General features: G+C 39.3%; 1 protein-coding gene across 1 annotated transcript; it reads right to left on the reverse strand.

The window, feature by feature from the left end:
• Positions 1-354: 354 nt before the first annotated feature.
• Positions 355-27,917, reverse strand: dnaaf5 (dynein axonemal assembly factor 5). The gene is made up of 13 exons (XM_032588324.1): positions 27,356-27,917; positions 25,741-25,925; positions 25,408-25,532; positions 25,049-25,167; positions 23,308-23,540; positions 22,757-22,981; positions 15,584-15,727; positions 13,793-13,958; positions 10,443-10,590; positions 6,153-6,303; positions 4,423-4,579; positions 3,953-4,144; positions 355-949 (listed from the first exon to the last, which is right to left on the reverse strand). The coding sequence occupies exons 1-13, from the start codon at positions 27,885-27,887 to the stop codon at positions 804-806; spliced, it is 2,523 nt and encodes an 840-aa protein (XP_032444215.1). The 5' UTR covers positions 27,888-27,917; the 3' UTR covers positions 355-803.
• Positions 27,918-27,919: the final 2 nt, after the last annotated feature.

Consider the following 27,919-nt stretch of genomic DNA (forward strand, 5'->3'; position numbering starts at 1 on the left):
AGAATCACAGAAGCATGAAATTACTTCAATGGAACCAGTCTTAAAATTTCTTCAAAGTAAAGAGGGGAACAAACTGCTTCCACACTCATATAAAATCTCACTTCCTGCTCTGGCAAACACTCATCTGTACCTAATAAGTTGAACAATTTGGGAAAATGTAATCTTTCCTCTATTTCTAAATGTCTGTTTCTCATCTGCTCTGAAATCCACATAGATCAGGGTATGAAGTGCTGACTTTTGATACAAGGAGGACAGCGAGAAAAGAAGTAGGTAACAGACAAGGAAATAAAAAAAGATGAACACAATAAAGGGGAAGAAATAGCACAAGGAAGGAAGGAAAGAAAGGGAAACAAAAACATTTTTCCATAATTTATTTTTTGAAAACTTTTTAAGAACTGTAAAATACTTCAAGGTGCATTACCTTCAATCTGTTCTGGAAATGCAAATTACACACAAAGAGTACAAAGTTTAAAATCACAGTAGAAAATCATTAAGCTACCTACATTTCAATACACTTTGAACTTGTTTTTAATTCATATTTATTTAGATGTTATTTTTATTTTCAAATCGGACTAAGCCACTTTTGATGTAAAAAAAAAAAAGCACCGTGGCATTACATTAATCCCATATAATATATCTTAATAGTACAAACAACATCAGCCGTTTTGTAGGAATGACTGAAGGAAAAAAAAATTAAAACAACATTAACTCAGCAGTAAATTACAATACAGAGTTTTGGTTTTGATGAGGAGTGAAGGCACCAACTTCAGTCTGGATGTGTTTTGCATCTTTCTTGTCTGCGTCTAGTGGTGCGAAGTGTGTGTGTGCAGTGAGCTGATGTGCTGCAGCAGGAGGTCACAGTGAAGGGGGCTCCTGTGTTTGTCCCTCACAGCCTCAGCCTCCCTCTGCAGAAGAGAGGGGTGAACCGAGCTGCCGTTCTTCAGGACTTCTGCACAAAGAAACCACACACACAAAGAAAATGACACAGCAAATCAACTGGGCTTTCACCGTTTAAAGACATACACCAGAAATCTTTAGGTAAACAATTTTATTACTTTAAAAGAAAGTAGCACGTTATTCTTCTGGCATCTTGCTAACAGTCATGACTTTGGTAATCTGAACTGACCTAAATCAAAACTGAGTCTGATTTAATGATGAGCTTTAACTGTTTACACCCCCTTCTAGTGAAAACTATAAAGAATGAGGAGTAACAAAGAACCTTCACATTTATGAGGACATTAAGTATATTATATATGCTGTAATTTGATCATGTGTTTTTTAATCTTACATTACATGTCAATGTACTTGATTTTTTTATTCAATAACATATTTTAACCATTTAAAATATCTTATTGCTTTCCAAATGACGGCAGAATTAACTTGAATTAATTTTCTAGTGGAGCGACCTCACCAGCAGATGGAAGTAGAGCGCTTTCTCTTACTCATGAAAAGGTTCCTTTTCTTTCCACAGGGAGGCGATAAATCCGCCTCTTTCATTTTTCTCCAACAATCTGTAGATTTTAGGAGTGTAGTGGTTTTCCTACACAGGTGGACTCTTCAGTGATCAAAATATTAAAGTCCAGTGGTGACATGCCACCAGATTGAAGGATTCAGCCTGTATTATACTTTCTTTTGTTGTTTAGGGGATTCTTCAGGTTTTCTTTAAGTGCCAGTAGAGATGAATGGGTGGGGGGGAACTCTGAGATAAAGGAGAACAATGATGGCTTGTGAGAAGTGATTTAAACTTGTGCCAACAGTGAGACAAGGAGGGATGAGAGGGAGAGGACGGGAACGCTGTCCATCATTCTGTCAGGATGCGCCGCAGACATCCAGCCACTTCAGAGACATGCGTTTGAAATATAAGAAGCGTAAGAAAAGGATCAACTATTAACCGAAACAAGCAGGGGGAGACAAAGCAGAACAAAGAGAGGGTGGAGGGAACAAAGAGCGCTTCAAACACCAGGAAGGAATGCTTCCACGTTTGGGGAGCGGTCAGATGCAGACGGTCGCTCAGCAAGATGTGAGGTCCTCCCGTTTCACAAAGAGACTCCGAGGTGTCTGCGAACGCACCCTGCTTTATTTTATAGAATCCTAGCTCACCCATGTGTTTATGAACTTCAAAACAATAGGATGGAAGCACTTGACAGGTAAAGGAATATGTAAACTGTATAAGAGCCTTGCAAAAGTATTCACGGCATTTTAATTTTTCACGTTTTGTCAAATTACGACAAACGTCAAAATGTATTTTATTGGGCTTTTAGCTGAGAGTACATTGATTTCAAAAACCGTTAGGAATTAAAATCTGAAAAGTGTGGAATGCATTTGGAATCAGCCCCCTTTACTCTGATGCTCAGAAATAAAAACAAAGAAGCCGCTTAACTTTACTGTGGCTCTACCAAACAAATTCCAACAAAATAAATTTAAGTTTTGAGATATTTATGTGATTTTGGCAAGCCCTGATTATGTTCATTATATGTTAATTAATAGATCTGTTGTTTTTTTATTATGCGAGTGCTTTCTTAAAAGTTCACAAAGAGCCAACCTAGCCTAGCGACTGAGTTCTGTAGTGCTTCAGATGTTGTTCTGGGCAGTGTTGTGACTTCCTGGGTGAGTTATTGATGCAAATATTTCTGGTAGGCCACAAATTCAAAGGAAAGGTTGGGTTTTCTAATCTGTTCACAATTTTTAGTAGATCAGGGTAAGATACCCCACGTTTTTTCTACTTCGAGTTGTCAGAAAAGTTCTTTTTACTTGTTTTCTTGATTGTGCAGGACAGTAATTAGGTCTAGACACAACTAGTACAACTGAACCTAAAAAGGTTTGTTCATTACAAATGATTTTTGATTCAAAAAAGGGGTCAGTTCTAATTAAAAAATACAGGTGGACCAGGATCGCTTTTGTTCTCTTAATCGATGACATGATGGTTTACCTTTCTTTCATGACACATGGAATCTATAAAGGTGTGTACATTTTCACTGCAGGGGAACAGTTTAAAAAACCCCCCCCAAAAAAACCAAACTCAACTTCAACTTTTTAAAAATGTAGAAAAATATTACTCAGCCTATTTAAAAGGCCTTCAAATGTTGGAGCCGCATTAGAAAACAATGCATGGAAGCTCGTCTTTTATCTGGTGAGCATGAGAATACGCTACCCTCTCTTTGTCTTCCTGAGCGCTGGAGATGAGAGATCCTATCAAGAGGCCTCTCAGCTTTGGCCGAGCCGTCAGCGCTCGCCTGCATCCTGTCAGAAGTAATGACAGCTAACATTCCTGATAAGTCAGGAAAGAGCAGAAAGTCCCGGGGAGCCGCACACTTTGGGGAAAGCCGCTCAGATTTTTTCCACTGATGAGGCTGTAAATCGGAGCCGCTGTAGAAAACGGGGGGGGAAGAGGAAGGGATACCGACAGATAAAAGATGGAGGGATTAAGTGGGATGAACGTGTGGACAGACGTGAGGAGGTGGCAAGAAAGAGAGGGGAGGAAGAGGGTCCCCATGTGGTTATCATTAGGCCGGTCACACACAACTAAATCCATCTATCACAAGTACTTGAACACCAACTTATTTAGATATTACGACTTCAATCAGTGAAACCGCTCGGTCATTAATTGTTTGTCAGTGACCGACCAGCCCGGTTCTCGACGGATCTGAAGTATTCTGGCAGGAGAAAATGCTCACGCTGGTCTGGGTGATAAACTGAGCGCAAAAGAAGAATAAAAGAAAGCTTTGAAATAAGAGAGAGGAGGTCCTGCTGGCTGTATTCCAGAGGAAGACAATGTTTTGACAGAGGTCATCCTGAATTTCTCTCATCCCCATGAGTTAGAGGTTTTTTTTAAAAACAAAAAAAACCAAACTAATTTCTTAAATATGAATCTGCACCTTTCTTTCAAAGAGCCAAAAGAAGCAGAGCTGTCTTTCTCAGGCATCTCCACCTATCAACACCCCACCGGTCTCACCCAGCACTTGGTCCTGCATGGAGCTGTCAGGGTCATCCAGGTGCAGCAGGAGCTGCTGAAAGAGGAGCTGCAGATGGGGAGCACAGAGCTCCGGGTTGTAGCCTCCGGTCAGGCTGGACAGCCACAGAGCGACGGCTTGCAGGGCGGCGCTGCGAACCTCCTGGCTGCTGTCGTCCAGACGCTTCAGCAGCTCTGCGGGAGAAACCTGCCGCTGTCAAGGTGACCTTTATGGCACATGATGTTTGCATTTTACAGTGTCAGACTTCAATGCATTTTATTGGGATTTTATGCGATAAGAGTTCAAGGGGTTATAAATTCCAAAGCTGTAAAAAGTTCATTTTGCATCCAGCTGTGTCAAGGGGAAGAGGTTGTTGCGCTCTCCAAATGAAGTGTGGAGAGCCACTAGAAGGCAGAGATAACCTCTACCCCTGTTTGACCCAAAGTGCAAATAAGGCAAAAAAGTCTCCTACCAGGATAAATCTTGTTCAGAGCCTCGTTGTGTAAACTAGTTCCAACGAGCTGGAGTGTGGCAGAAAGAGAGCGACAGGCCAACACTCGGCTCATCTGAGAGTCTTCATCCAGGGCCGACAACACCAAGGAGCTCAGCTTTTCCTCCAGACTCAGGAGCTGCAAGAAGACATCGACTGGAACTCAATAAGGGATAAACCTGGTCAGCAACTGACCAAATGTGTTTTTAGGCATCGAAGTTCAGAACCTGAACCTGCAGCTTAGTGAAGCACATGCTTTAAAGCATCATTAAATCAATCTCACATGATGGTCTTAGGGACATAATGTTTTATTTTACATTTAAAGTGAAATATAACCTTTACCAGACTAGTCTTATCTGCATTTTAAAAACAGTATTAGATTTAAAAACATAGTCCAGGTTTAACCATGACTGTGTGGCAAAAAAAGAAGGAAAGAAAGAAATAGAGAGAGGAAGAAAGAAACAAACTAAGAAAAAGAAAATTCAAGATAAAGTCTTAAAATACAATCACTTTTTTCAGTCTTTTAAAAAAATTTTCCATACTAAATTCAAATGAGAGATTTCTACGGTGTGTGTAGGAGCCCTAAGTGGTGAGAGGGAATGTTTTAATCAAAAGTGTGAAACAGAGGTAATGGATAAACAAGGTGAAGCTGTGTGAACTCAGCCAAAAGCTACGATGTGATTATTTAAACCTCTGTCGCCCTGTGTGTTTGCTATCGAAACCAGGCAGGCAAAACAATAAAAAAAAAGAAAAAACACACAGAGCCACAGTGGATACAAGAGGAGGAGGAAAACTTGGCAGATGTTTCATCCGCCATTACATCAGTGACAATCTGAGAGCGCCAAGTGTAACTGGAGCTGTAAATTGTTTTCACAGGGAGTAAGAGAGGAAACAATGTTCTTATAAAAAGAAAGGCTGCTTGATTCACCTGTGGAAACACACACACACAAACTCTTTGCGGTTCCATCTGTCAGGACGTGTTATTTACTTCATCTCTACTGTAAGCTCATTCTAAGCATCCGGTCTTAAAATCACCCGGCCTTACTTAATCTCAACACTTCGGGCTTTCTAATCTTGTGAGGATATTTAGGTGACACAAGATAGCAGCGGTTCGATCATGCACACCTACACCATTCTCTCATTGTCCCCCAGGGCTTTGCACCAACTTGCACTTGAGGATGTGTCACCAAATTAAGCTGCTTGACCCAGTTTGGACAGACAGGTCAGCATGCAAACGTAGGGACAAGTGCTGCCAGATGTGCATGTGTTTGTGCGCGTACTGCAACCCGGCAGGCAGGTGCGAGGCCGAGTTTTGGCAACAGTTCCAACGTTTAACCAAAGTCCAGAACAGCTCCGGCATTGTTCCTTTAGGACAAAGGTATGTGAACCCGCTTGCCTCCTCGTACACCTGCTACCTGCTGAGGCCAACTCCCAGAGCCAAGAAGAAAAGATGGTGGAACAACTTGTTTTTCCTCAACGATAAAAAAAAAAAAGAGTTTAAACAGAAAATCTGAAGTCGACCCCTGAAGGGTTTCTAGAATGCACCTTTTGCATTACGTCCGAGTCAATAAAAAGTGTTCTTGCAGGTTGTCATTCGACTGGAAAGGGACCAGAACTGATGTTTGTTTCCAGAGCAGGAGTCGTCCAGCACATCTGGTAATGAAATCATGATGTTATAATGTCAATTCTTCTGTGTTTGTGTGTTTACCCACCTGTCCAGGTGTAACAGCCCCTCCATGCAGCAGGGCCAGCAGACAGCTCAGTGCTGAGGTTCTGACGGCGGCGGCGGTGCGGCCCGCGTGCCACACCAGGTTAGGAAGGAGAACGTCACGCAGAAACTTCTCCGACTCGTCACAGAAATGCCTGCGATGACATGATGATCGAGTCAGTCCAAATGACATCACGTAGCAGAGCTTGCCGTGTGTTAGAGGATGCAAAAGAATTGAGAAAATGTTCCTAGTCAAAGTCCAGTCCAATGAGAATCTATGATGAGGCTTAAAAATGAATGTTCCCAGATGCTTCCCATCTAATCTGACTGAATTTGAGTAGCAAGCAGCAGGTATTTGCACTAATTCATTGCTGCAACATAACTGATGTGATTCAGTCATTTTCCCACACTCTGGAAGGCAGACTCGTGGAGAAAGAAAGAAAAAAACAGAAATAAAAACATCTGGGTTTCCCTCTCTTTCCGTTTTCCATGCTGGCTTCGACCCTCTGATATCAAACTATCTGCACCTGCGCTCTCTCGCCATCCCCCAACCAGCGTTTCCTCCATATTTCAGCTCTTGTGCTGGACTGAGAATCCAACTGGTGCTTTCCCTGTCTCATAAAGTAACTGTAATGACTTCAGCACCAGTAGGGGGCGACTGTGCATCAAAAATACAGCCAGAACTTTCACACCTCCCTAGCTAAGTTTCTTTAACATAAAATGTGTTGACAGCTTGTCAAGAACGTCGCCAAGTGTTGAGGAGTCGGACCTCACTTTGTGATTGCATGTATTCAAACTCCTAAAGATGACACAGAAACTCAAACTGGAACTGGTTTATTCTTTCGTATTTCCAGTCAGGAATCAACAGAGGGAGAATAAAAGAATCTGCTTAACAATCTCATGGTAGCACATTATGATCCTTTAAAATAAACTTCAGGAGTTTTCTAGATCACTCTTCAGAAATGTCAAATATACCACAGACCATGTAGAAAAGTCCAGGGTCGAGATTCAAATTCTGGACTTTTTAACTGCAAGGTAAGAAAGCTACTAACCATCCAGGCCACATTCTGACATTTATTGTATCATTTTCAGATGTCATTTCCCAAACTCCCTCTGTGCTTCTCCCCACTGTTCTGGAGGTCAGACCAGATTCACTTTAAGCAAGCTAAATGCCATCTGGTTTTATCAAATGCAATTTTGTCTCAAGTGACAAAAACGTGCTCCCAAAATTCGCCTGCTCTCTGTTCGATTTGCTGTAGCTTTAAATTATTGGTGCCATTACCCGTTATACACCTGGAGATTACTGCTGCATCCTCTATTGTTTTAATAGATCACTGATCTTTAGGTAAATGGCTTAATAGTACATTGTTAACACATATTATTAATGTGTTAACATTTATTATTTACAGTTGTACTCCCATCTGATGCTGCTTGTTTCATGTATGTTTAAGGAGAAATCTCTAACATACCATTTGTGGCTTTTTTTCATGTTTTTAGACAAAGTCTCAAGTATTTGTGGATTTCAGCTACTGATGAACAGCTGTGGCCTCTGGCCCCAGTGAATACCTGGAGTCTACGTATTTTAGTTTGGACTTTAATTAGGTAATTCTCTGAGTGACTATGCTTTTAACTAAATCATTTTACCAAAGCAATAGCTGTATGTTTTGTGACCTGTCTAATTACTTTGCAGCCTCTCATGGGTTTTCCTCTACGATTTTGTCCATCCTGCCTTCCATGATGCTGCCTCCGCCATGGGGTTGGCGGATGGTATTTTTAATGAATGACTTCTAGAAATAAAAGGAATGTCTTAAGGCTCTCCTTCAGCAATTACGTCTTTCTTGAAACTTAAAAAAAAAAAAAAATGCACCTTCTGCAGGCAACTACAGAACGGATGAAAACCAAACCACACTTTTCAGCTTTTTACAGATCACATGAATATAAAATTGTAATCCGTATATAATTTAGCTTCCACTGCTCAATTGTGTCTATCAAGTGACATTTCAATACAATTTAGTGTAGTATGATGTACGTGAAAAATGCTGATTCATTGTCTGTAATGACATGAAAAAAATGTGATACTGTAATACATCCAAAGGATTATGAACATCTATTAGCTATTCAAGTATTTCTTTATGAAAACTGACTAAAAATGTGTTACAAAGACAGGAATGTCTTGTTTCAGCAATTTTCTCGGATATGTTACAGATTATAGTCATTACAGATAAGGGCACAGTTTTAACTGCTTTGTTATGGCTTGTTTTATAAAGAAATCCATATCTGAATATGCCTTTCTTTCTTGTGGTAAATCTCCAAGCTTGAAATTAAAGAAGCTTGATTTAGTCATCTACAAAAGCTTGAAAGCGGACTCTTATTTCTTTATAAGCGGCACGTTATTTTGGTCTGCCACATCCAGGGGGAAAAGGTATAAACTTTCGTTTCTTGTACTTAACTTTCATATTCAGCTTTTTAATCACGACACGCAAATCCACATGAAAAGCAACATTATGAGTGCGTGCGGATGAAAGGACCTTCCACGTAACTTTCCCTTTCAGGTTCTATACCGAGGTGTCATTATGTCATTTTGGGAGCACAACAAAGAACCAAAGTCTTCTGCATGACTATCATTGTCCTCTTGATGACATGCGGCGCGCGTGTGGCCCTGCAATCTGCCGAACAAAGATCAGGCCGTAAATCATGGATGGAGGGAGTGAATGGAAATGTTATGGCAGACCACACAGCTCAGCACGCTGTGAGTTAAGCATTTGTTTGAAACCTTTTTGAAGGTATAACATGGTTTCTGTCTCTTGGTGGTTATGTGATTAGCAGAGATATAGCTAAGGAATGAGAGTGCAGGTGGCTGAGCAGGGAGTGCACAAGGAACAGTGGCTTCTTTTGTTTTGCATCAACATTTGTAGATGGAAGAAAATAATCAGACCGATGTAGAACTTCAAGTTTGCACAATCTTTGGCAGAATATTTTGGCTCCAGAGCTCCTTCTGTTGTTTAAGTGACAACGATATTCTTTCTGGTTGGGCTCCTTGCACTATGTTTCATTGTGCTTCTAATATTGTTTGCAACCAGTGGAAACAAACCTTTTGGCTGCAGCTCTAGTTTTTGCCGTACAGTGTGCCGATTGTCTTTTGGATGGACAGGAGCAGCTGTTATGACTGCTGGGGCCCAGAGAGGGCCCCCATGTTTAAAGCATTCTTTCAGTCTGGAGCTTGATGTCCAAGCTGGCGGCCGCTCAGCTGGGGACTCCGAGGAAGCAGGCGGAAACGGCTAAAGCTGTGTCAAGACGTTCCTGTCGTCCCAGTTCCCTAATAAGTCAATGACCATTAAATTGCTGTTTAAATTTTTTCTAAGAAGGCTGTCATCCTTCTACAGGAAAGCCATTTATATCTCTTAACCTTTCTTCACTTTGTTATGTTACAAACACAAACCTGTATGTATGTTACTTGGATTTTATGTGATAGAACAACACAATATAGCGTATTATTAAGAAGTGGGAGGAAAAGGATGAAATGTGTTGGTATTCATCCCCTCTAAGCCAATAATTACAACTGCAAGCTACAGTTTTCTGGCTTTAGGTCTGGAATTTGACTAGGCCAGTTTAAGAAATTAATATTCTTTGAACTAAGCCATGTCATTGTAGCATAACTTTTAGTCAAAATGATTTTCTCACCCAAATCTCTAAGGCTTACACAGTGCAGATGGATTTATACAAATATTAGATCACACACAGGTGGACTCTGTTTACTAATTACATAACTTCTGAAAGCAGTTAGTTGCACTGGATTTAATTTAGGCTTATTTAAGATTAAAGGAGGTAGAGAAATGTCCATACCACTTTTTCCAGATTTGTATATAAATCTAAAAAAATTAAAATAAGGTATATTTTTTCTTACATCTCGCAGTGTTGCATTGGTCTATCTTCAATATCCCAATAAAATCAATTGATGTACGTGGTTGTAATGTGACAAAAGGTTAAAAAAAAAAAATCAGGAGAGTCGTAAACCTTTGCAAGACGCAGCAAATGGGTGAGTTGAGAGGGGCAGTTTTTTATTCTTAGACATTACTAAAAGTAGCCAACATCATAAAAGTCAACAGGATTTTGCATGTGGGGCAGAAGTGCAGGACAGGGAGGATAAACAATGAGCAGGCCTAATGGTAACTACTCAAAAAACAAGACCGAATCAGACAAAGGCTGACACTCACCATGCCTTTCTGCAGTGACAACAGGGAGGAAACTGTTTCACCTGGTTTTAAAGTTAGAGTGTGTAAAGCGTCTCTCTCACCCCTGGGAATCCAGTGTGTTTTTTGCATCCAGCAGCAGCTTGGCGAGCATCGTGAAAACACTCATCCTCATTTCCATGTCTCTGTTTGGCTGGAGGCAGTTATGGAGCAGAGGCATCAGCTGGTTCAAAAACTCCCCAATAACTGGACCTACAAACACAGAAATGTTCTGACCGTTTTTATGATAATCTATTATGTAGAAAACAGAGGAAGTAACATCAGACACATTTTTTAACCACACTGTCGTCACATCTGTACTTTCTGATGAAGCATTTCAACTCATTTAAGACAGTATGGCTGCAGAGTTTTTTTTTCTCTGAGAAAAAAAAAATTATATATATTTTGACAACCTGAAGTAAGTAAGTCAACTTTTAAGTTGTAGATATAGGAAATAAAACATTTATGAAACATCCAATTTTATCCAACCCCAGAATTTTAAATTGTATTTCTTAATAAAATACATATATTTTATGTAAAAAACAACTCAAATTTCCAGAAATCTCAGTCATTTTGAGTCAACTTTCAAAGGATAAATAAAAATGTTTACATATTTACAGCTGATATGCCTGCAGTGGTGGGACTTTATTCAGAATAACTTGATATAATATTGTCAAAAAATCAAAACATATCAAAAAATGAAAAATGCCAGGATAATTTGAGAATAATCAAATTATCCTGAATTAAGATTTTTTTTGTATTGTCATAATTTTACATAAAATTAAAACTTAAGAGGAAATTCAGTCAAGTCACCAACTCAACTTGGTATTATTCATAGTAATTCTTTTCCAGTTTGTGGGTTTAGGCCAATAGTGCATAAAAACACATCAATTACCAAAATAAAGCAGTTTTTTCAACAGTCCTTGGGTCTATATTGTTGTTTAATGGCCAACCAAACCACTTGGTCAAAGTGAAATTAATTCTATATTTTATTCTAAATGTATAACTATCCTTTTTTTCTGCTCAGGGTTTTGAGGGAAACGAAAGCTTGTATCTATCTGTGAGGTAAAAAAATCACTCAGCGAGAAGTCACAGTAACTCTTAGAAAAAGCAAAAACAGCATAAACCAACTGTTTTTAATTTGTTTTGTACATAGACAGATGACGAAATGACACGGCAACTAAAACCCACACCCATTCCTCTGCCCACTGGAGCACTATTTAAAAACAATAATCAGTCCTCAGTGGACTGGTGAGGCAGACGGTGACAAAGAGTGATGAGGAAATACCCAGACCTTTGATGGAGTGTTTTTTTTCTTTAAACAAACACCTTTTACAGGAAAGTAACTTAACCTGCAAGTATTTCCAGTTCCATTCATGCCCACACACTTATCTAACATCAGTCCACCTACATGTTTACACAGCTATATATAGTGAGCATAGTGTTTATAGTTGGTGATAAGTCCCTGTGCCCTGTTTGGACTGAGCAGTGACCAGCATGAGAGGAGACAGGGGAAATCCTGACACCAACTGAGGATGTGAGCCAGCCTCATAAAGGGATCAAAGGACAAAGGAGAAAAACACAACAGGAGACCTTGGTAATTAAAAGGAATTAGTTAACTAGAATTAAACAAAGGAATTTCATGGACTTCTTTATGAGTAAATGCAGATAAAGGAATATATTTCAATGTAATAAATAATAATAAAGAAAACACTAATCACTTCTGCTAAGCCCTAACATCTCTCTGCAAACAAAGGAGGGAAATGAAACTACGCCACATCACAACCTACGAGACATTCAGCCATCAGATGAAGAACAAAGGAGTGTACTGAGAACATGAAACAGCAATATCTGTTTTAATTAGAAGGTGTGTCCAAACTATATATATATATATATATATACAGTACAGACCAAAAGTTTGGACACACCTTCTAATTAAAATGGGTTTTCTTTATTTTCATGACTATTTATAAGGCAATAAATCCCATTTATTAACCTGACAGGGCACACCTATGAAGTGAAAACCATTTCAGGTGACTACCTCTTGAAGCTCATCAAGAAAATGCAGAGTGTGTGCAAAGCAGTAATCACAGCAAAAGGTTGCTACTTTGAAGAAACTAGAATATTAGGGGTATTTTCAGTTGTTTTACACTTTTTTGTTTAGTGCATATTTCCACATGTGTTATTCATAGTTTTGATGCCTTCAGTGTGATTCTACAATGTCAGTAGTCATGAAAATAAAGGAAACTCATTGAATTAAAAGGTGTGTCCAAACTTTTGGTCTGTACTGTATATATATATCCATCCATCCATCCATTTTCTGTTCACCCTTTGTCCCTAATGGGGTCGGGAGGGTTGCTGGTGCCTATCTCCAGCTACGTTCCAGGCGAGAGGCAGGGTACACCCTGGACAGGTCGCCAGTCTGTCGCAGGGCAACACAGAGACATACAGGACAAACAACCATTCACACACACACTCACACCTAGGGAGAATTTAAAGAGACCAATTAACCTGACAGTCATGTTTTTGGACTGTGGGAGGAAGCCGGAGTACCCGGAGAGAACCCACGCATGCACAGGGAGAACATGCAAACTCCATGCAGAAAGACCCCAGCCGGGAATCGAACCCAGGACCTTCTTGCTGCAAGAATCTTTTTCAGGTAATTTTGCGGGTTTAAAGGTTTTTAGAATACAGCATCATGCTCAACCATACACCAGATCTTTGGTACAGTTCCAAATGGCAAATCCGAGAGACTCTACCAGACTCATTAAAAATAAAACAATCTTTCTAACTTATAAATTATGGTAAATATTTTACTGAAAAGCACAAACTATGGTTTCATAACCATGGTTTCTGGGAGGAAAAACAACACTGATCCCGAACACACCATCCACCTGGTTAAACAGTGTAGTGACAGTATCATGCTGTAATGGGATGATGGATATAGCTAAATACATGGCAATCCTAAAGTTTAAGTGTTTTTTCTATAACACCATTAATAATCCTTAATGAATTACATCTTGCTAATGTGATTGTACTTGAGCTATTTTGCAGAGAATAAAGAGCAGAAATGTCAGCCTCTTGCACATACCACAAAATGTTCACAACTGTAATTGCAGCAAAATGTGTTTTACAAAGTTTTGCCACATTTGAATACAAATGCATGCCACAATGTTTGGATTTATATTTGCACCACATTTAAACAAAACATGCTTCACTTGCCTTCCATTTTACAGATATGCTCTAATCTGTCTTGGTCTGTTACAGAGAATCCCAATAAAAATCATTTCATTTTAGGATTTTAAAAAGTTTTAGATGTATGAATGTGATCATGTTGAGATTAATTAGGTTTTTTTTAACCACATTACCTATTTTTCTGACATAACTTCTGTTCTATTATGTATTGAAATCTCACCTGATTGCGTGAGAACGATATGCAGCTGGAGTCTCTGTGGGGAGTAGCTGGACCAGGTGTTGACAGAGGCAGACAACCAGTCCAGCAACTGTCCCATATGTCGCCTATAGAGCTCCAAGAGGTCCAAGTCCTGAACCTTACTCAAAAAATTTACGCTCTCCAAGGCCTGTGAAAAAAAGGTAGAAGCATGAATACCACTCCTATAAACAACAAAAGTTTGGTAAAAAGTAAAGCAACTGGACAGAACAACTTTAATTTCAGCTACTGAACATAGTTCATTGATTTTTAAGGTCTAATTCCCAGTAGATATACAAAATCAATCAATAAAGTTATGGATGGAACAAAAATGGAGAGACAAAAAGGTTTTATACCTAAAATCAATCAAACCAAAACTCATGCACTGAAGGCAGCAAAAACACAAGAGCTTCCAGAACTTGCTTTTTTAAACACACACAGGCGAAAAAACACCTCTATAAACCAAGGGGAGAGGAGAAGATGAGATAGCATGGTGAAGTTGGAAAGTCCTGAAGTCATTTTGTGGTCCCTGTGTCTTGGATCATACCACCTGGCACCATAATAAAGGTTTTGTTGCTGGGTTTGTTTACAACCCGTTAAAGTTCTCTGACATTCTTCAGCCATAATTAAACCATGAAAAAGGAAGACTTTTATTTAGAAAATATAAACATTGGCATGTTAAATGAATAACTGTTTATATGCCGTCATTAGCTAACAATTGGATGATAAAATCTCAGCCAATACCAGTGGGTTAGCTAACATTTACTACATGTTCTACAGTTAATACTGTGCAATCCATCATGGGGCTGCTCACCAACTATTAGCTCATGTTCAGGGCAGAGAAACTGACCTTAAGACCATCTCATAGTTCCTTTTCTCGTCCCTCGGGGCTGAACGGTGACAGAGAAACTCTCTGAGTCACAGCTTAACTTCCTCTGCAAAAATCTGGACAACCCTGAGCTGCCCACTGATGGGAAAGACATTCCCTATTTCTGGGAAAACAAGACTTCTTTTCCTTTGGGTCCACAAATGCCCAGGGCCAATTCTCACCCTCCCTCTCCTTCCTAATCCATTCCTTCCCATCTCATCTTTAATACCGCTGCCTGTGTGAACATACACACTGGATGGAGACAGACGTAAACACACAGTCACGCTGGTGGCCGGTGTGGTGTCTGCGTCTGTGCCAGTTTCTTCCCGCTTCCCTCCCTGTCATTAGTTGACATCGGCGACAAGCAGCTGGATGACACGTTGCCCTCAGACACCGATGGCTTCGCTTTTCACTGCTCCTGTCAGCCGCTTTGGGTTTGGAGACTGACCACTCGACAAACCTTTAATGTCGAGCAATGAATTGGGTTTTGTGAAGCCGATTATGAAAGCAAACTGAGCTCAACGGATGACACAAACCTACTGAGAAACACCACTCATCTCTCCCCATCTGTTTTTCCTCTATTCCTGTCAGTCTCATTTCTTTCTGCACACTTGATCCGCCTCCTTTCACCCAAGACTGGTTTTAAAGTTCCACACCAAAGGTGCAATTTCACCTTCCCTGGCTAAGTGGGTAATTATACAGCTGGTCGTACTCACTTTGAAACTGTACTAATGCTTACATTCCTTGAATAGCTCTCCCTTCATAAAACCCGCTTACCTTTCTAATAAAAAGCAGGAGAAAAAAAAATTGTGAAAGATATAACTTTAGAGAGCGATATTGCTTTTAGCCAGGACTTTTGTTCTATCTGATCAGAAGGAATAATTCTCTTTTGTGTTGCATTTCCTCACTTTTGCACTGAGTTGTGGATCAGTGGAGAGGCTCTGGATGGTGACCAGCACCTGCAGCAGCTGCAGGCTGGTTGAGCCGCAGTCAGACTCACACTGATGCAGCAGCACATCCACACATGCCAACAACTGCTCCAAGTATGTAACCTGAGAGAGAAATACATAGAAAGCATAATTACCATGTTTCCTTCATACCAATAGAAGTTCACACACACTTGACCTGTTGATTCTTTTAGACGCATCTCAATAAATTACAATTACAATCTTTTTGAAGTTATTTAATTTAAAAAGAGAAACTCACATTTCATTGGTTTGATACTTCCATAAGGAGGGTAAGTCACCAAAAACTACAGAGTGTTAAAACTGTTGTATCCAGGCAGATTTTTAAAAACATTGGCCTTATGTAATATTCACATTTTCTGATTAACTTAATTTAGTTTTTCATTAGCTTTGTCATGTTTATCAAAATTATCAGGAATAATAGCTTGAGATACACAAATGAGTGTCACTCTTTATATTTAACTACTCACCCTAATTAACTGAATTTATTGAGATGTGTCTGAAGTTTGGAAAAACGTGAACCCAATATTCTGTAACAGATGTACCATTTAGAGATTTCTTACAAACTTCTACTGAAAGTTTCTTCCATTGTTGATTCGTAATGTGCTCAGTTTCTTTGAAATACACATAATTCCCATCCTGTGCCCATTGATTTCAGCTGTGGTCAACCATTTCAACAACATTATAAAAAGTCGTATTTCTAGTCAATATTTGTCGCTGTCAGTGGTTTTCCTGTTTCTGTTGTGCTGCTGCAAGACCAAGTAATATTTTTAACTGTAAGCAAAATAAATGTTCATTAAAAGCAAAGCAGCCCCACAGCATGACGCAGCCTCCACCACGTATGTCAGCAGCTTGTCTATTGCTGTGGAAGGTTTCTGGTGTCACCTAAGCAAACTGATACATTTTATTTGTGGCTTCTGGTTCTTTAAATGTTGCATGTTTTATTTATTTTGGATTTGTATTAAGGTTTTTGATAGAACTTCTAAATATTTAATCATTACTTGATGTTACAACTTTGCTTTTCTTATGCTGCTGCAACACAAATATCTTCTTCTCAAAGAAACATTTTTTACTGTGGGAAAATCAAATTGTGCTAAAATATTTCAGCTTCTTTTTGATTTCAGTAAGGAATTCAATGTTAAAGTTAAAGCAAAGCAGCCACAGAGCATAATGCAACCTCAACCACGCATTACATTGCAATTTATTGTACATGATTTACTATGTCATCATTTTTGGACCGTGCAGCAACAGATTTGTTCACTCCAGTGTGAGGTTCTTCACAGAGGGTTTATATCTCCAGTCAGAAGATGCCACAAATGACTTGATGGCATGCATCTCAAAAAGTTTTTTTTTTTTTTTTATGGAAACAAAAATGTTGTAGCATGGAAAAACCTCCACAATGTAATAGACAAGCAGTAACTCTCCCTTTTTTCCTCCTGCAAAAAATAGAAGCGGAGAGAGTCTGGGAATGTGTGATTATCATCATTTGTCCGCTATTGTGGTGAGGTCATGTTTATACAAAGAGCTGCAGCTCAGGCTAATTTCCATGCCATCACTGGGATCAAGACCTCTTTTCCTGTTTTCACCTGTCATTTTGGGGTTTCATGAGGGAGCGATTGTAACAGAAAGGTCTAAGTGAGTTTCACAATGAGATAATAGAGTTTTTCTTCTGTGTGAACGGTCTAATAGGTCTACACACCTATTGTTGTGGACCACTGATCAGCAAATAGGAAGACAAATGCTTTCCTGCTGTGTGCTATGAGTCAGTGATGTGGGAATCCTCAAGTGTGAATCAGCCTCTCAGTGGCTTGTAGGAGAAGCTGCTGACATTTAATACCTTACAAAAATATTCACACCCCTTGAGCTTTTTTTTATGTTACAGCCACAAACTTCAATGTACTTTATTGGGCTCGTATGTGATAGCCTGACACAAAGTAGTGCATGATCGTGAAGTGGAAGAAAAAATTATTAAACACTTTTTTAACAACTTAAAGATCCATAGTGGCCCATGTTAACTCTGGATCAGCAGCAGAGATCCTGAGCTCAGGTGGGAGAGTCTATTGACAGGACGACTGTTCATGCACTTTACAAATCTGGCTTTCATGGAAGAGTCGAAATAAAAAAACTATTGTTGAAAGAGAGCGGACAGATGTTCTGTCTCCAGTTTTCTTTTTTCAGGCCTTGTATAGAATTCAACAAGAATGTGGAAAAATTGTGAATAACTGACACCATTCTTATGTTAAAACATGGTGGTGGCAGCATCATGCATCCTGTATTTAGGATGTTGCTAAATACAGGTCAATCCTTAAAGAAAATATGTTAGAGGGCGCAAAAGTCTTCAGAATGGGGCAGACATTCTCCTCTCAACAGGACAAAGACCCTAAACATACAGCCAGGGTTAAATCAAAGGATATATATATATTTACATTTACATTATTTACATTATAAATTGTCTAGTCAAAGCCCAGAGCTAAATCCAATTCATAGTTTGTGCCAAAACGTCCCAATCTCTAGATATGCCAAGCAGGTTGAAACATATCACACAAGGCTTGCAGTTGAAACTACTGCAAAATGCTGATCTAACAATAACGATTTAGTGAAGCTTCAGTTTTTTTCCTCCTATCAGTTATGATCTACTCTGGGTTGTTCTCTCACATACACTCCAATTGAATATATTAAAGTTTATGGCTGGCAAGTGACAAAACATGGGAAAACAAAGGAGGTATGAATACTTTTAGCAAGGCACTTTGCACACATTAGTGTACAAACACAGACACACAGGTTACGTGTGTGCAGAAAACACCCATTAGGGCTGGAATGGGGTAAGAAAAACCGAGAGCGGAAAAAGTGCTGCAGTTTAATGACTAGGTTGACACCTGGAGGCAGGTGATATACACCTGGTTATATTGTAATAGGCATGCTCCGGGGGCCTCATTACGCCATGTGGCGCATCTGTCCACCACTGTATAGTACATCACTTACATCCAGCCAGCTCCTCTGTTAAGGAGCCTTAGCAGGCGATGAATTCCTCTCCAGAGGGGAGTTAACCCCATGCTGCCAGAGACACTGCTATGGCAACAGGGAAACAAACACCGGCAGGGTGTGAGAGTGTGGGTAGACCCCTTTGCAGTCGGGTAACACTTGCCCCTTTTGGAGCTGAGTGTCACTGGATGCGAGCAGTCTCCAGCTGGTATACACGTGCAAGGCATGCTCATGTTGGAAACATGTTTTTGTAATCAGCAAAATCTTTTATGGTGCAACAAAGTGAGATTTTTTTTGACTGTTTGACTAAGACGGCCTCCTGCAGATCTGCTCTGTGGGGTTACGCATTCTTCAAAAATACAAATATTCATTCTTAAGAAAGCCAGGTTGTTTATCAAAAATGTATTCACACTCCTAGAACCTTTTCCTCATTTTGCAATGCTACAAACACTTGACAATGCATTGCAATAGTTTTTTATGTGGAATATCAGCACAAAGAAACAGGGAATGGTGAAGTAGTAGGAAAATGGATCCATGGCATGACATCTCAAAATATTTTAGAAACAAAAAAGTGTCACAGTCATTTATACTGAGCCTTCTAAAATCAGATTCCCCAAATAAAATGTAGCACAAGCAGGAAATAGCAAGAAACACTGAATGCATACGATTGCAATAAAAAAGTCAGTTGATTCGAAAGCAAAGTTGTACCATACCATAAAGCTAAGCTCAAAATTATTCATACATTTGGCAAATTTATATATAATGTAATCTTTCTACTGACTGGAATAATATTAATCTTTAGGAGCGATCCGATCGGAGTTGAATTTGTCAAGTGAGCTAAAAATCTTATTTTCTGTTGGGAAATGTTTTTACTGTAAGTTAAAATAATTTAAAATATAAATCAACAAATATTTGGCTTAATAATACATCAACCTCCTAGTGAACAAGGGTGGTGGCAGTGTGATGCTATGGAAATACAGCATAAATACAGCACTATTTATGTCATTGATAGTAACATGAAAAATGTTTTTTTACAGAAAGAATATACAGAATGTGAAATTCTAATAAAAGTTTATGGTTGTAATGTGAAAAAATGTAAAAGAAAAAAAAAAAGTTCAAGAAGGCATCAATTTAAGCTTGAACTCCAGCTCTATTTTTCTTATTTCTGACTGAAATAACTTTGAAAAAAGGAGCTCTTCTGTTATTCAAAAAGAAGACAGAGCACATACTGTAAATCACTGGGAAGATGGTAACCTCTATAGCTGCTGGCTTTCTTCGTCTCCAATTTACGACCAATATTTTTAATTCCCGCTGAGCATCCTGCCGTTTATTTTTGTACGCTGTCTTTCCCTCTTAACAGGAATACAGAAGAAAACAGAGTTGAAAGATCCTGAGAGCTTACGTCGTGCAGACGCCTCATATATCAGCTTTCATTTTTTTCAGCTCCCAGCCGGGCCTCGAGGTTCCCACTACTTCTGCTCACTTTGAAGATTATTTATGTTTAATTTCTAAACAGGCATATAGTTCCATCCAAGTCAAACATCATGTCTACTGTACTTTCTCTTTGCCTCCTGTTTGAAGTGGCATGTAATTCTATCAGGTCAAATCCAAACACTTCATAAATGTCTTAGCTATTAAAAATAAAATGAAAGGTTTAGTTTCCAGGACTTAGAGCTGCTATGGTGTGTCTAGAGGTAAATATATTAAACGAAATAATTTTACAAAAGAAAACAAGCAAAAAGCATGATGCTTGATAGTGGTTGGTTCATCTATGGTGGTCTAATTTACAGATAAAGATTCAGCTCTCTGCTGTGAACAATGCCTGTCATGAAAAGAATGTCGCAGGTGGGCTTATATAAGCTCAAAGCTCTTCAGGGACAGCGCTCGCTACGCTTTGTCCTCAAAAACAGCGACAAAGAAAGATAGATGGAGAAGGAGACGAAGAGGAAGCAGAGGTCTGCCCACATCTGTGCGGCAGCGTGTGACTCTGCCGTCCTGTTAATTCTCTGTCCGCTCGACCCCTGCCGGACAGCGACGGGGGATGACAGGAGGTCAATTTCCCCTCCTCATTTATCACCGGCCTTGACCGTGTTAGGCTTTAAAATTTGAAGGCACAGCTGAACTATAGCGGTGAATCTTGTGTGCTGCGTCGCCTGCTCCATAGGTCCATGAGGGGTCACGCGAAATTAGTGGATTTTTGTTATTATTATCTCACAGAGGAGATTCTTGAAGCCCAGTCTGAGCAAGAGGAATGGGGCTCTCGCTCCATTCCAGTTTTAAAAAAGCATGGGCAAAAATAGCCCTCTGCCAGACAACAGCAAGAGAAACTTATTTGGTGTAAAAGCAAAAAAGATGTTTAGATTTTTCCACAAGTAAGGAAACTTTTTCTAAAAAGCGCAACAATGTAGATGCAGATGATAAGAGATGCGTGACAGCAGCGAAGGTCTGATCAAAGTCTTGAAATAATAGATTAGAAAAACATCACATGTGCTGGCAACCATTTTACCAGAATGGGCATGTTTTTTTGGAATTACTCAAAAGCAAACCCAACAAACCAACTGCTGTTCTTGGATAGTCTCCAACGTATGACCCTTTTTAGCCGCCTTGTCGTAACAACATACTCTTCATCAAACGTTCCAACTTGTCTATCATTATACTTGATCAAATGGGCTAAAGTAAGAGCAACAATACATTGTAAACATCTTTCGCAAACAGGATTATTATACTAATTTCATGCTTTTTAAGAGGTGTTTGATCTGCTCTTTTATCAGCATAAATGCTTTTAAGGAGATGGAACTTAAATGATTATTTAACCAGATGTACAAATCTATTTTTCAAATTCACACACTATGGATCAAATACATGCTTCCATCACCACTAATACCTTCGGTACATTTTTTCTTATGCTGTAGAGAAGCTATGGAGTTACTGAAGTCACCAATTAGGTTCTGGCAAAGTTCACCCTGAATGTTTGACCACGCTTCTAACTGTCCTGTTAGAATACCAACTGTGTCAAAGTTTCAGACATGTAGGAAATTCGTGACCTCATAAGGAGTCCTTGATCTTTATTCCACATACTATTTGCAAAGCACAATAGTCAATTACAGCATAACAAACCCTAACATCTAATTGTGATACTACTGCTGAGTATTGATTACAAATAACCCAAACTACATGTCAAACAATGTCCCCAACACTCTTTTTGATCCTTAATCTCTTGATCACACCGCTAAACAGGCAGGTCAAATAGATTATTGGAATGTAGAACGTGCATGCATGGCAATAAAGTAAAGATTCCTGGATTGTTTTTAGTCATTCTAATTGGTTTCCTTTCATTTAACGGGGACAATTTGGGTTTGATGGCTGAAACTTTGGGTGTGTTCACATCTTATAGTCCAGTAGACTTGGTTTGATTGGGAACCAAAACTATAACATTTTTGAGTATTTTCCGTTGATGTGGTTCGCTTTCATACTGCACAGTGTCAAACAATCCAAACTCTTTGAAAAACCTGCTCATCCCCTTGCCCGTGGTGGCACTGCACCACAAATCACTCCACCAAGAACCACTGAAGGAAATGACACAAAATCTCAGAAGACATGAGCACAAACTAACTGAGATCTAGATTTTTAGGCGGACCAGAGTTGGCTTTTTTGGTCTACATCAGAGTACGATTGTGCATTCAAACCTCCCCAATCGAACCAGACTTTCTAGGCAAATGAACTATCCATCCATCCATCCATCCATTCATTTTCTTACACCGTTGTCCGTACTGGGACCGGGAGGGTGCTGGTGTCTATCTCCAGCTAACGTTTCGGGTCGCCAGGCAAATTAACTAGTTTGATTAAAGCGGACTAAACAGGGCTAGTGTGAATGCACTCTTTGACAGCATTTGATGCTCTAGTTGGACAAATATCCCCAAAACACATTAAATGAGGTTGATGTTAAGGTTCTGGAAAGCCCTGATCTTAATTCTATAAAAAATATATGGACTGTGAGTCTCTGTAAACTTCTGGATACCACTATGTGTTTTAATGGGCACAAATGACTCAGATGGCCTGAAGTACTTATGAAAGTCTGGTAAATAAAACTGGTAGACCACATTCTTATTCAGACTCCAGTTATCCTCCGCTGACCTGCTGATATTCCTGGCAGACTTCAGGCTGCACCAGAGTGTCTACGACCTGCTGAAGATGTGGTTTTAGAAGCGGTTTGGAGCCGCCTCCCAGGACTGCAGCCAGAACCATGAGGGGTGTCCAAGGGTGAGAGGGAGAGCTCGGAGTCGTCACATGTTCAAGCATCAGCTTCAGAAAGACAGGTGGTGGGACAAAAATTCCAATCAGCTTAGCAGCAGCCAGGCACTGTCAGTGAGCACAGACAGGAAAGGAGACAGAAAAAAACAGGAGACATCAGGAAGGAGAAGAGGAGGAAGTTCTTTTTTTAATCTACCACACATCAAAGATCTTGACAATCCATTATTGTAAACAGGTGCATCCTAAGTCCTTGAACGCTGCTTGACCCAATTTAAAATAATAATAAAAAAAACAATAAACTTAAATGAATGTTAAACCGTTGACTCAACAAATCCCTCTGTCGCACTAAAATTTTTATTGTTGCCTTAATAAACACACACACAAAATAATGCATCACGTCCTTCCCAGCTGATCAAAGGTTTTCTGGGTCTTACATTGTTCACCACGTCCCTCTCTGTGTCAGCACAGGCCCGGTAGAGCAAGGCCAGCAGAGGTTGCAGGTGCTGCGTGGTGTGGTCCTCGGCGTGCAGCAGCAGCACGGAGAGAAGCTGGGACGTCCGGACTCGGGTCGGCACCAGCCAGTCGGTCACATCGTGGGCGACAGCTGGTACCAGTCTGCTTAGGTTTCTAACCACCAGTTCTCTACAGCCCAGTCCTGGACGTTCCACTGAAGGACAACAAATTTATCATAATAATTTTTATTATAATATCATAATCAATATTTTATATTGATAAGCATGTGTCTGATTCCTTCCAATACACAAATGTGCACTGTTTTGTGTTGGTTTGTCAAATAAAAACCCAACTGAACACACTAAATTCTGTAATTATAATAAGGCAAAATATGGAGAAAGATTAAGCATTGTAAAAAAATTCAAGCACTGTAAAACATGGAGCATATTGGGAGTGAATTTCATTGCTAATTTTGATTTAGCCAACCCTCGCTTCCTTTCTCTCTTGTAGAGGAACACTGATGAGAAAGGAAGCAAAGACTAACAGCAGACGGATATAAATCAGAGAGGCAAACCACAACAAGCCCAAACAAGACCATTTCTGGATGTCTTGCTGTCTGACAGTGACCTCTTCACTCGGGGTGAGCCGGCAGATTTATGATGGCAAGAAAGTGAAAGACAAAAGGAGGAGGAAAAGAAAAGCCTCCTCTTTTTTCTTTTCCTTCTGTAGGCAGAGTTGGTTTTCATCCATAATGTTGCTTTGCTATCTCTGAGGTTTGGACAGAAGCTTTATTGCAGCGCAGAGTACACTCACCCCTGGTTCTTAGGTAACACGTGGTGACCATGTTCAGGTTCAGGCTCATTCTGTGACCTGAGGCAAACATTAATCTTTGCAGGCCAGTGCCTGCCCTGACAACATAACAGTCATAGAAAGCCTATTTTCATAAAATGTAATAACCAAGAGAAGCTACAACAAAAATGTATGGCTTACTTTATGTTGGTGCAATTACATTACCTCAATATGCAGATGTGAACATATAAAAAAAATCAGATTAAACTCTCAAATAATTTTTTTTCTTAATGGTTTGTATTAGTTAAAAAAACAAGATGATTTTTTTAAATTCTTGCTATATAAATTAGGATTTTATTACACCCTTTAAAGAAGAAAATAAATAAAAAAACATAATAATTTAAAGTGGCAATATTAGTACTGCTCTGTGGCTTTACACATTTCTCAGAAATAACACTAAGGACATCTACGTTATACTTTGGGATAGTGCAGTTTCACTTTTTAAACCCAGCTATTAGAAGAAATAAAATTTTCAATGATACTCCAATTTTTTGGAGAAACCCCTTTGTTGTGCAGCTCCAGTTCAGGGTCAAATACTCTTACACTAAAGTTCTTCCATCAATTTAAGGCGTGAAAAATTGTTGTTTCCCAATCTAAAAAAATACAATTGGAGGGTGCACAGACATTTGGTTAACATAAGTTCAATCAGAAAAAAACATAACATATTCCAAACTATGGTGACTGTAAAAAAATAGCCTACGGTCTGCAGCAGATTAGAGGGAAGGCTGATATTTTTAGTACAGAAAACACAACAGTTATTTTGAGGCAAGTACAAACTTTTTGTTGCATTTTTTTCAAACAAGTGACACGTTATTGTTTTCACTGAAACACACAGAAGTTGAAAGTAAACTTGTTATTGGTACAGTGACTGACCTCCGGGTGGATAGTGAGGAGGCGGGCTGAGAAGGAAATCCATCTTGTCCTTTATGTCATCCTCATTTTCCTTCTCCCACTGCAGGCCTGCTTGTCTCCACAAATCAGCTGCTAACAGTCTGTAACATTTGGTACAAACATCCCATATTTCTTAGTTAACCACTTTCTCATAGAATTCATTGAGATTTCCATTATTAAAGGAGGAATATCTAAAACCCCATTTTTTGAGCTTGATAAATAAATATGGATAATACATAAAGGAATTTTGTACTAAATGTGTAGCAGGGGTGCATTTACATTTGTAATCTCATCTATCTAATATTTGGTAAATATTATTGTATTGTATTGTCAATTCAAACCTGATTTCTGGGATCTCATCGCCGATGCTGCTCAGCAGGAGTGGAATGAGTTTGTGGAAATATGAATACCGATCTCTCATGTTTAAAAGCCAGTCACCAACAACTGCAGTCACAGCTTTTCTCACCTGAAATATAAAAGAAAATGAGATGCAAAAAAACCAAAAACGTTTTTGCTCGTTTTATTTCATATATAAAATAAGAAAATCTTTACTGAAAGGTAAGAATGTAGTTTTTTTTACAAACCATAAAGCCACATAGTAACAAGCAAACAGAAGGGGATAGAAAGCACACAGGTAAAGCTTTCTAAAAGACACTTAATAACAAAAGAAAAACCTGAGGCGAGTCGTCGAATAGTCTCTGTGCTAGGTGTGACAGCACATCATCCACGTTTTTTCCACTGCCATGCTGTATGACTGCTCCAGTGGCTTCGATGACTGAAACTCTGACCCGTGAATGCTGATGACTTATGGTCTGCATGAGCGGCTTTACCAGACTCTCAGCTTGCATGTGAAAATGTTCTAAAAGAAAGAAAGAAAGCGGATTTCAACGTGCTTACATTTTAATTTGGACTTTCTGATTTGAACATAAATTAATTTCATAAGGAAGCATTACCAAACAATAAATAAGCTTAAAATGGAAAACTTTAGATGTATTGTGAAATTAATCCATTTCATCTGTATCAATTTAAATGTATTTAAGGATCATTTAATGTATTTAATTTCACTAGATCTCACAAGACACAAAGAGCACAGGATGAAAAAAGAAAAGGATTTTAAAAATCCCAGTTATGATTCTGTCAGTAATCATCACTAGAGTTCCTGGAATTGAGCTAATCAGCTGTCAGTGCTAAACAATTTTGTGGAAAAGTGTCTTTTAGTAGATTTTGGCACAGTCTAAAACATTTGAGTTGCATTAATCCAAAGTGTTAAGGAACAGGAAGCCAGAGCTAGATTGGCTGGACCAGACTTCTGAGTCAGTTAAAGGTAAAGATGGATGATACATCTACTCTTTACATTTCCAAACTTCCCTTTCAATTTGATTTAGTTCCTGCAAACACTAGTTGCCACCTGATATAAAATGTTTAGAAGGCAGTGAAGTAGGCATTAGCACAAATTTTCTGAATTATTCAAATGTTTCACCACTACTAGTTAGTTTTACTTAAAACAACCCGCAAGTCAGCTTCAAGAGTGTAAGGTGCCTTTAAGAGAATGAAACCAAACTCTACTTTTTTCCAGCCTTCACTGTCTGTGTGTGTTTTTGCAACTGAACTAATTCCAAACAGCCAAATCGGACTTTTCTGGAAGTGTGACAAAAACAATGTAACCTTGCTCCTTTATCCAGCTGACCAGACGTGCACAGCAACAGGTAGGGGAGGAGCAACACTGCAAATTTATTTGATTTTCTGTGATCTCTTGATAAAGTTATTTGAAATAGTAGAGATCATTTGACAATTTTTCATGTTTGAAGTCACAACCTTGACTTTAAATTATCGACTGGTACTGCTTTACTAGTAAATGATTATTGCCTTACGTGATGTCATCCAAGGAATGTGCACATTTACCTGGTTTCTGACAGTAATTTTGTATTAATTTAATGTGCTTAAAAACAACAGAAGCAGCAAAAGAAATAAAAAAAACTAATTTGAATTTAATAAGTAAAAGTTATACTTAAGTTAAGTCGGACTGATTAATCTGACCAGTAGCTTTAAATTTAAAAAGGCATGACACCATAAACAACTTCTTCACCCATGATACTATTCTCTTTCCATCCTGACTTCAAAATATTATTTCTTGTCATTTTGATAATAATGTCTGACCTGTAATCATCTCAATACTCCAGCTTTGAGAACTACTAACCGAGAATGAAAAAAAAACAACTAATAGGAACTGCGGCTGCGCAGTAGAGAGTACTGTAAAAGCGTGTGTAGTATGAATCCAAGGTAACCAACCTGGCACAGACTTTGCAAAGCCAACAGTGCATCTGCAACTTTCCTTTTTGACATCCGGAAACGGGTCAACGATGGTTCTCTGCAGAATGTTGATCGTTTCGTTCAGATAAGGCACTAAATGTTTACCACACACCTCCACCAACAGAGTCAACAGCTCCACAGCCGAGAGCCGAAGCTCTTCCGACGGCTCCAAGATTTCTTTGTCGCCGAACCGCTGACCCAGACAGGGCATGAGATAGGGCAACGCTTCCTCCGGTTTGGGGACACAACGAATAAACTCTGTTATGATCGCAATGGTGGTTTCTCGGCATTTTTCCGTTGGGTCTGACAGACACTTGAGGAGAGGCTTGAGGAGAGAAGAGAATACTTCCTGTAAAATGCCGCTGGGGAATCCTTTATTCACTGTCTCCTTCCTTATCGACTCAAGAGCCCTCTTTCGTGTCGCTTTGTTGTCCTCGTTCAAGCAGTTTAAGTGTCGGCTGATACCTCTCAAAACCTCAGAGGCAGCATGCTGGTCTCCAGCCACTGCCATCTTAACTATCGCTATGACAACCGGTTGCTTCG

Source organism: Xiphophorus hellerii, chromosome 16 (assembly GCF_003331165.1).
Source record: "Xiphophorus hellerii strain 12219 chromosome 16, Xiphophorus_hellerii-4.1, whole genome shotgun sequence".
Lineage (NCBI taxonomy): Eukaryota > Metazoa > Chordata > Actinopteri > Cyprinodontiformes > Poeciliidae > Xiphophorus > Xiphophorus hellerii.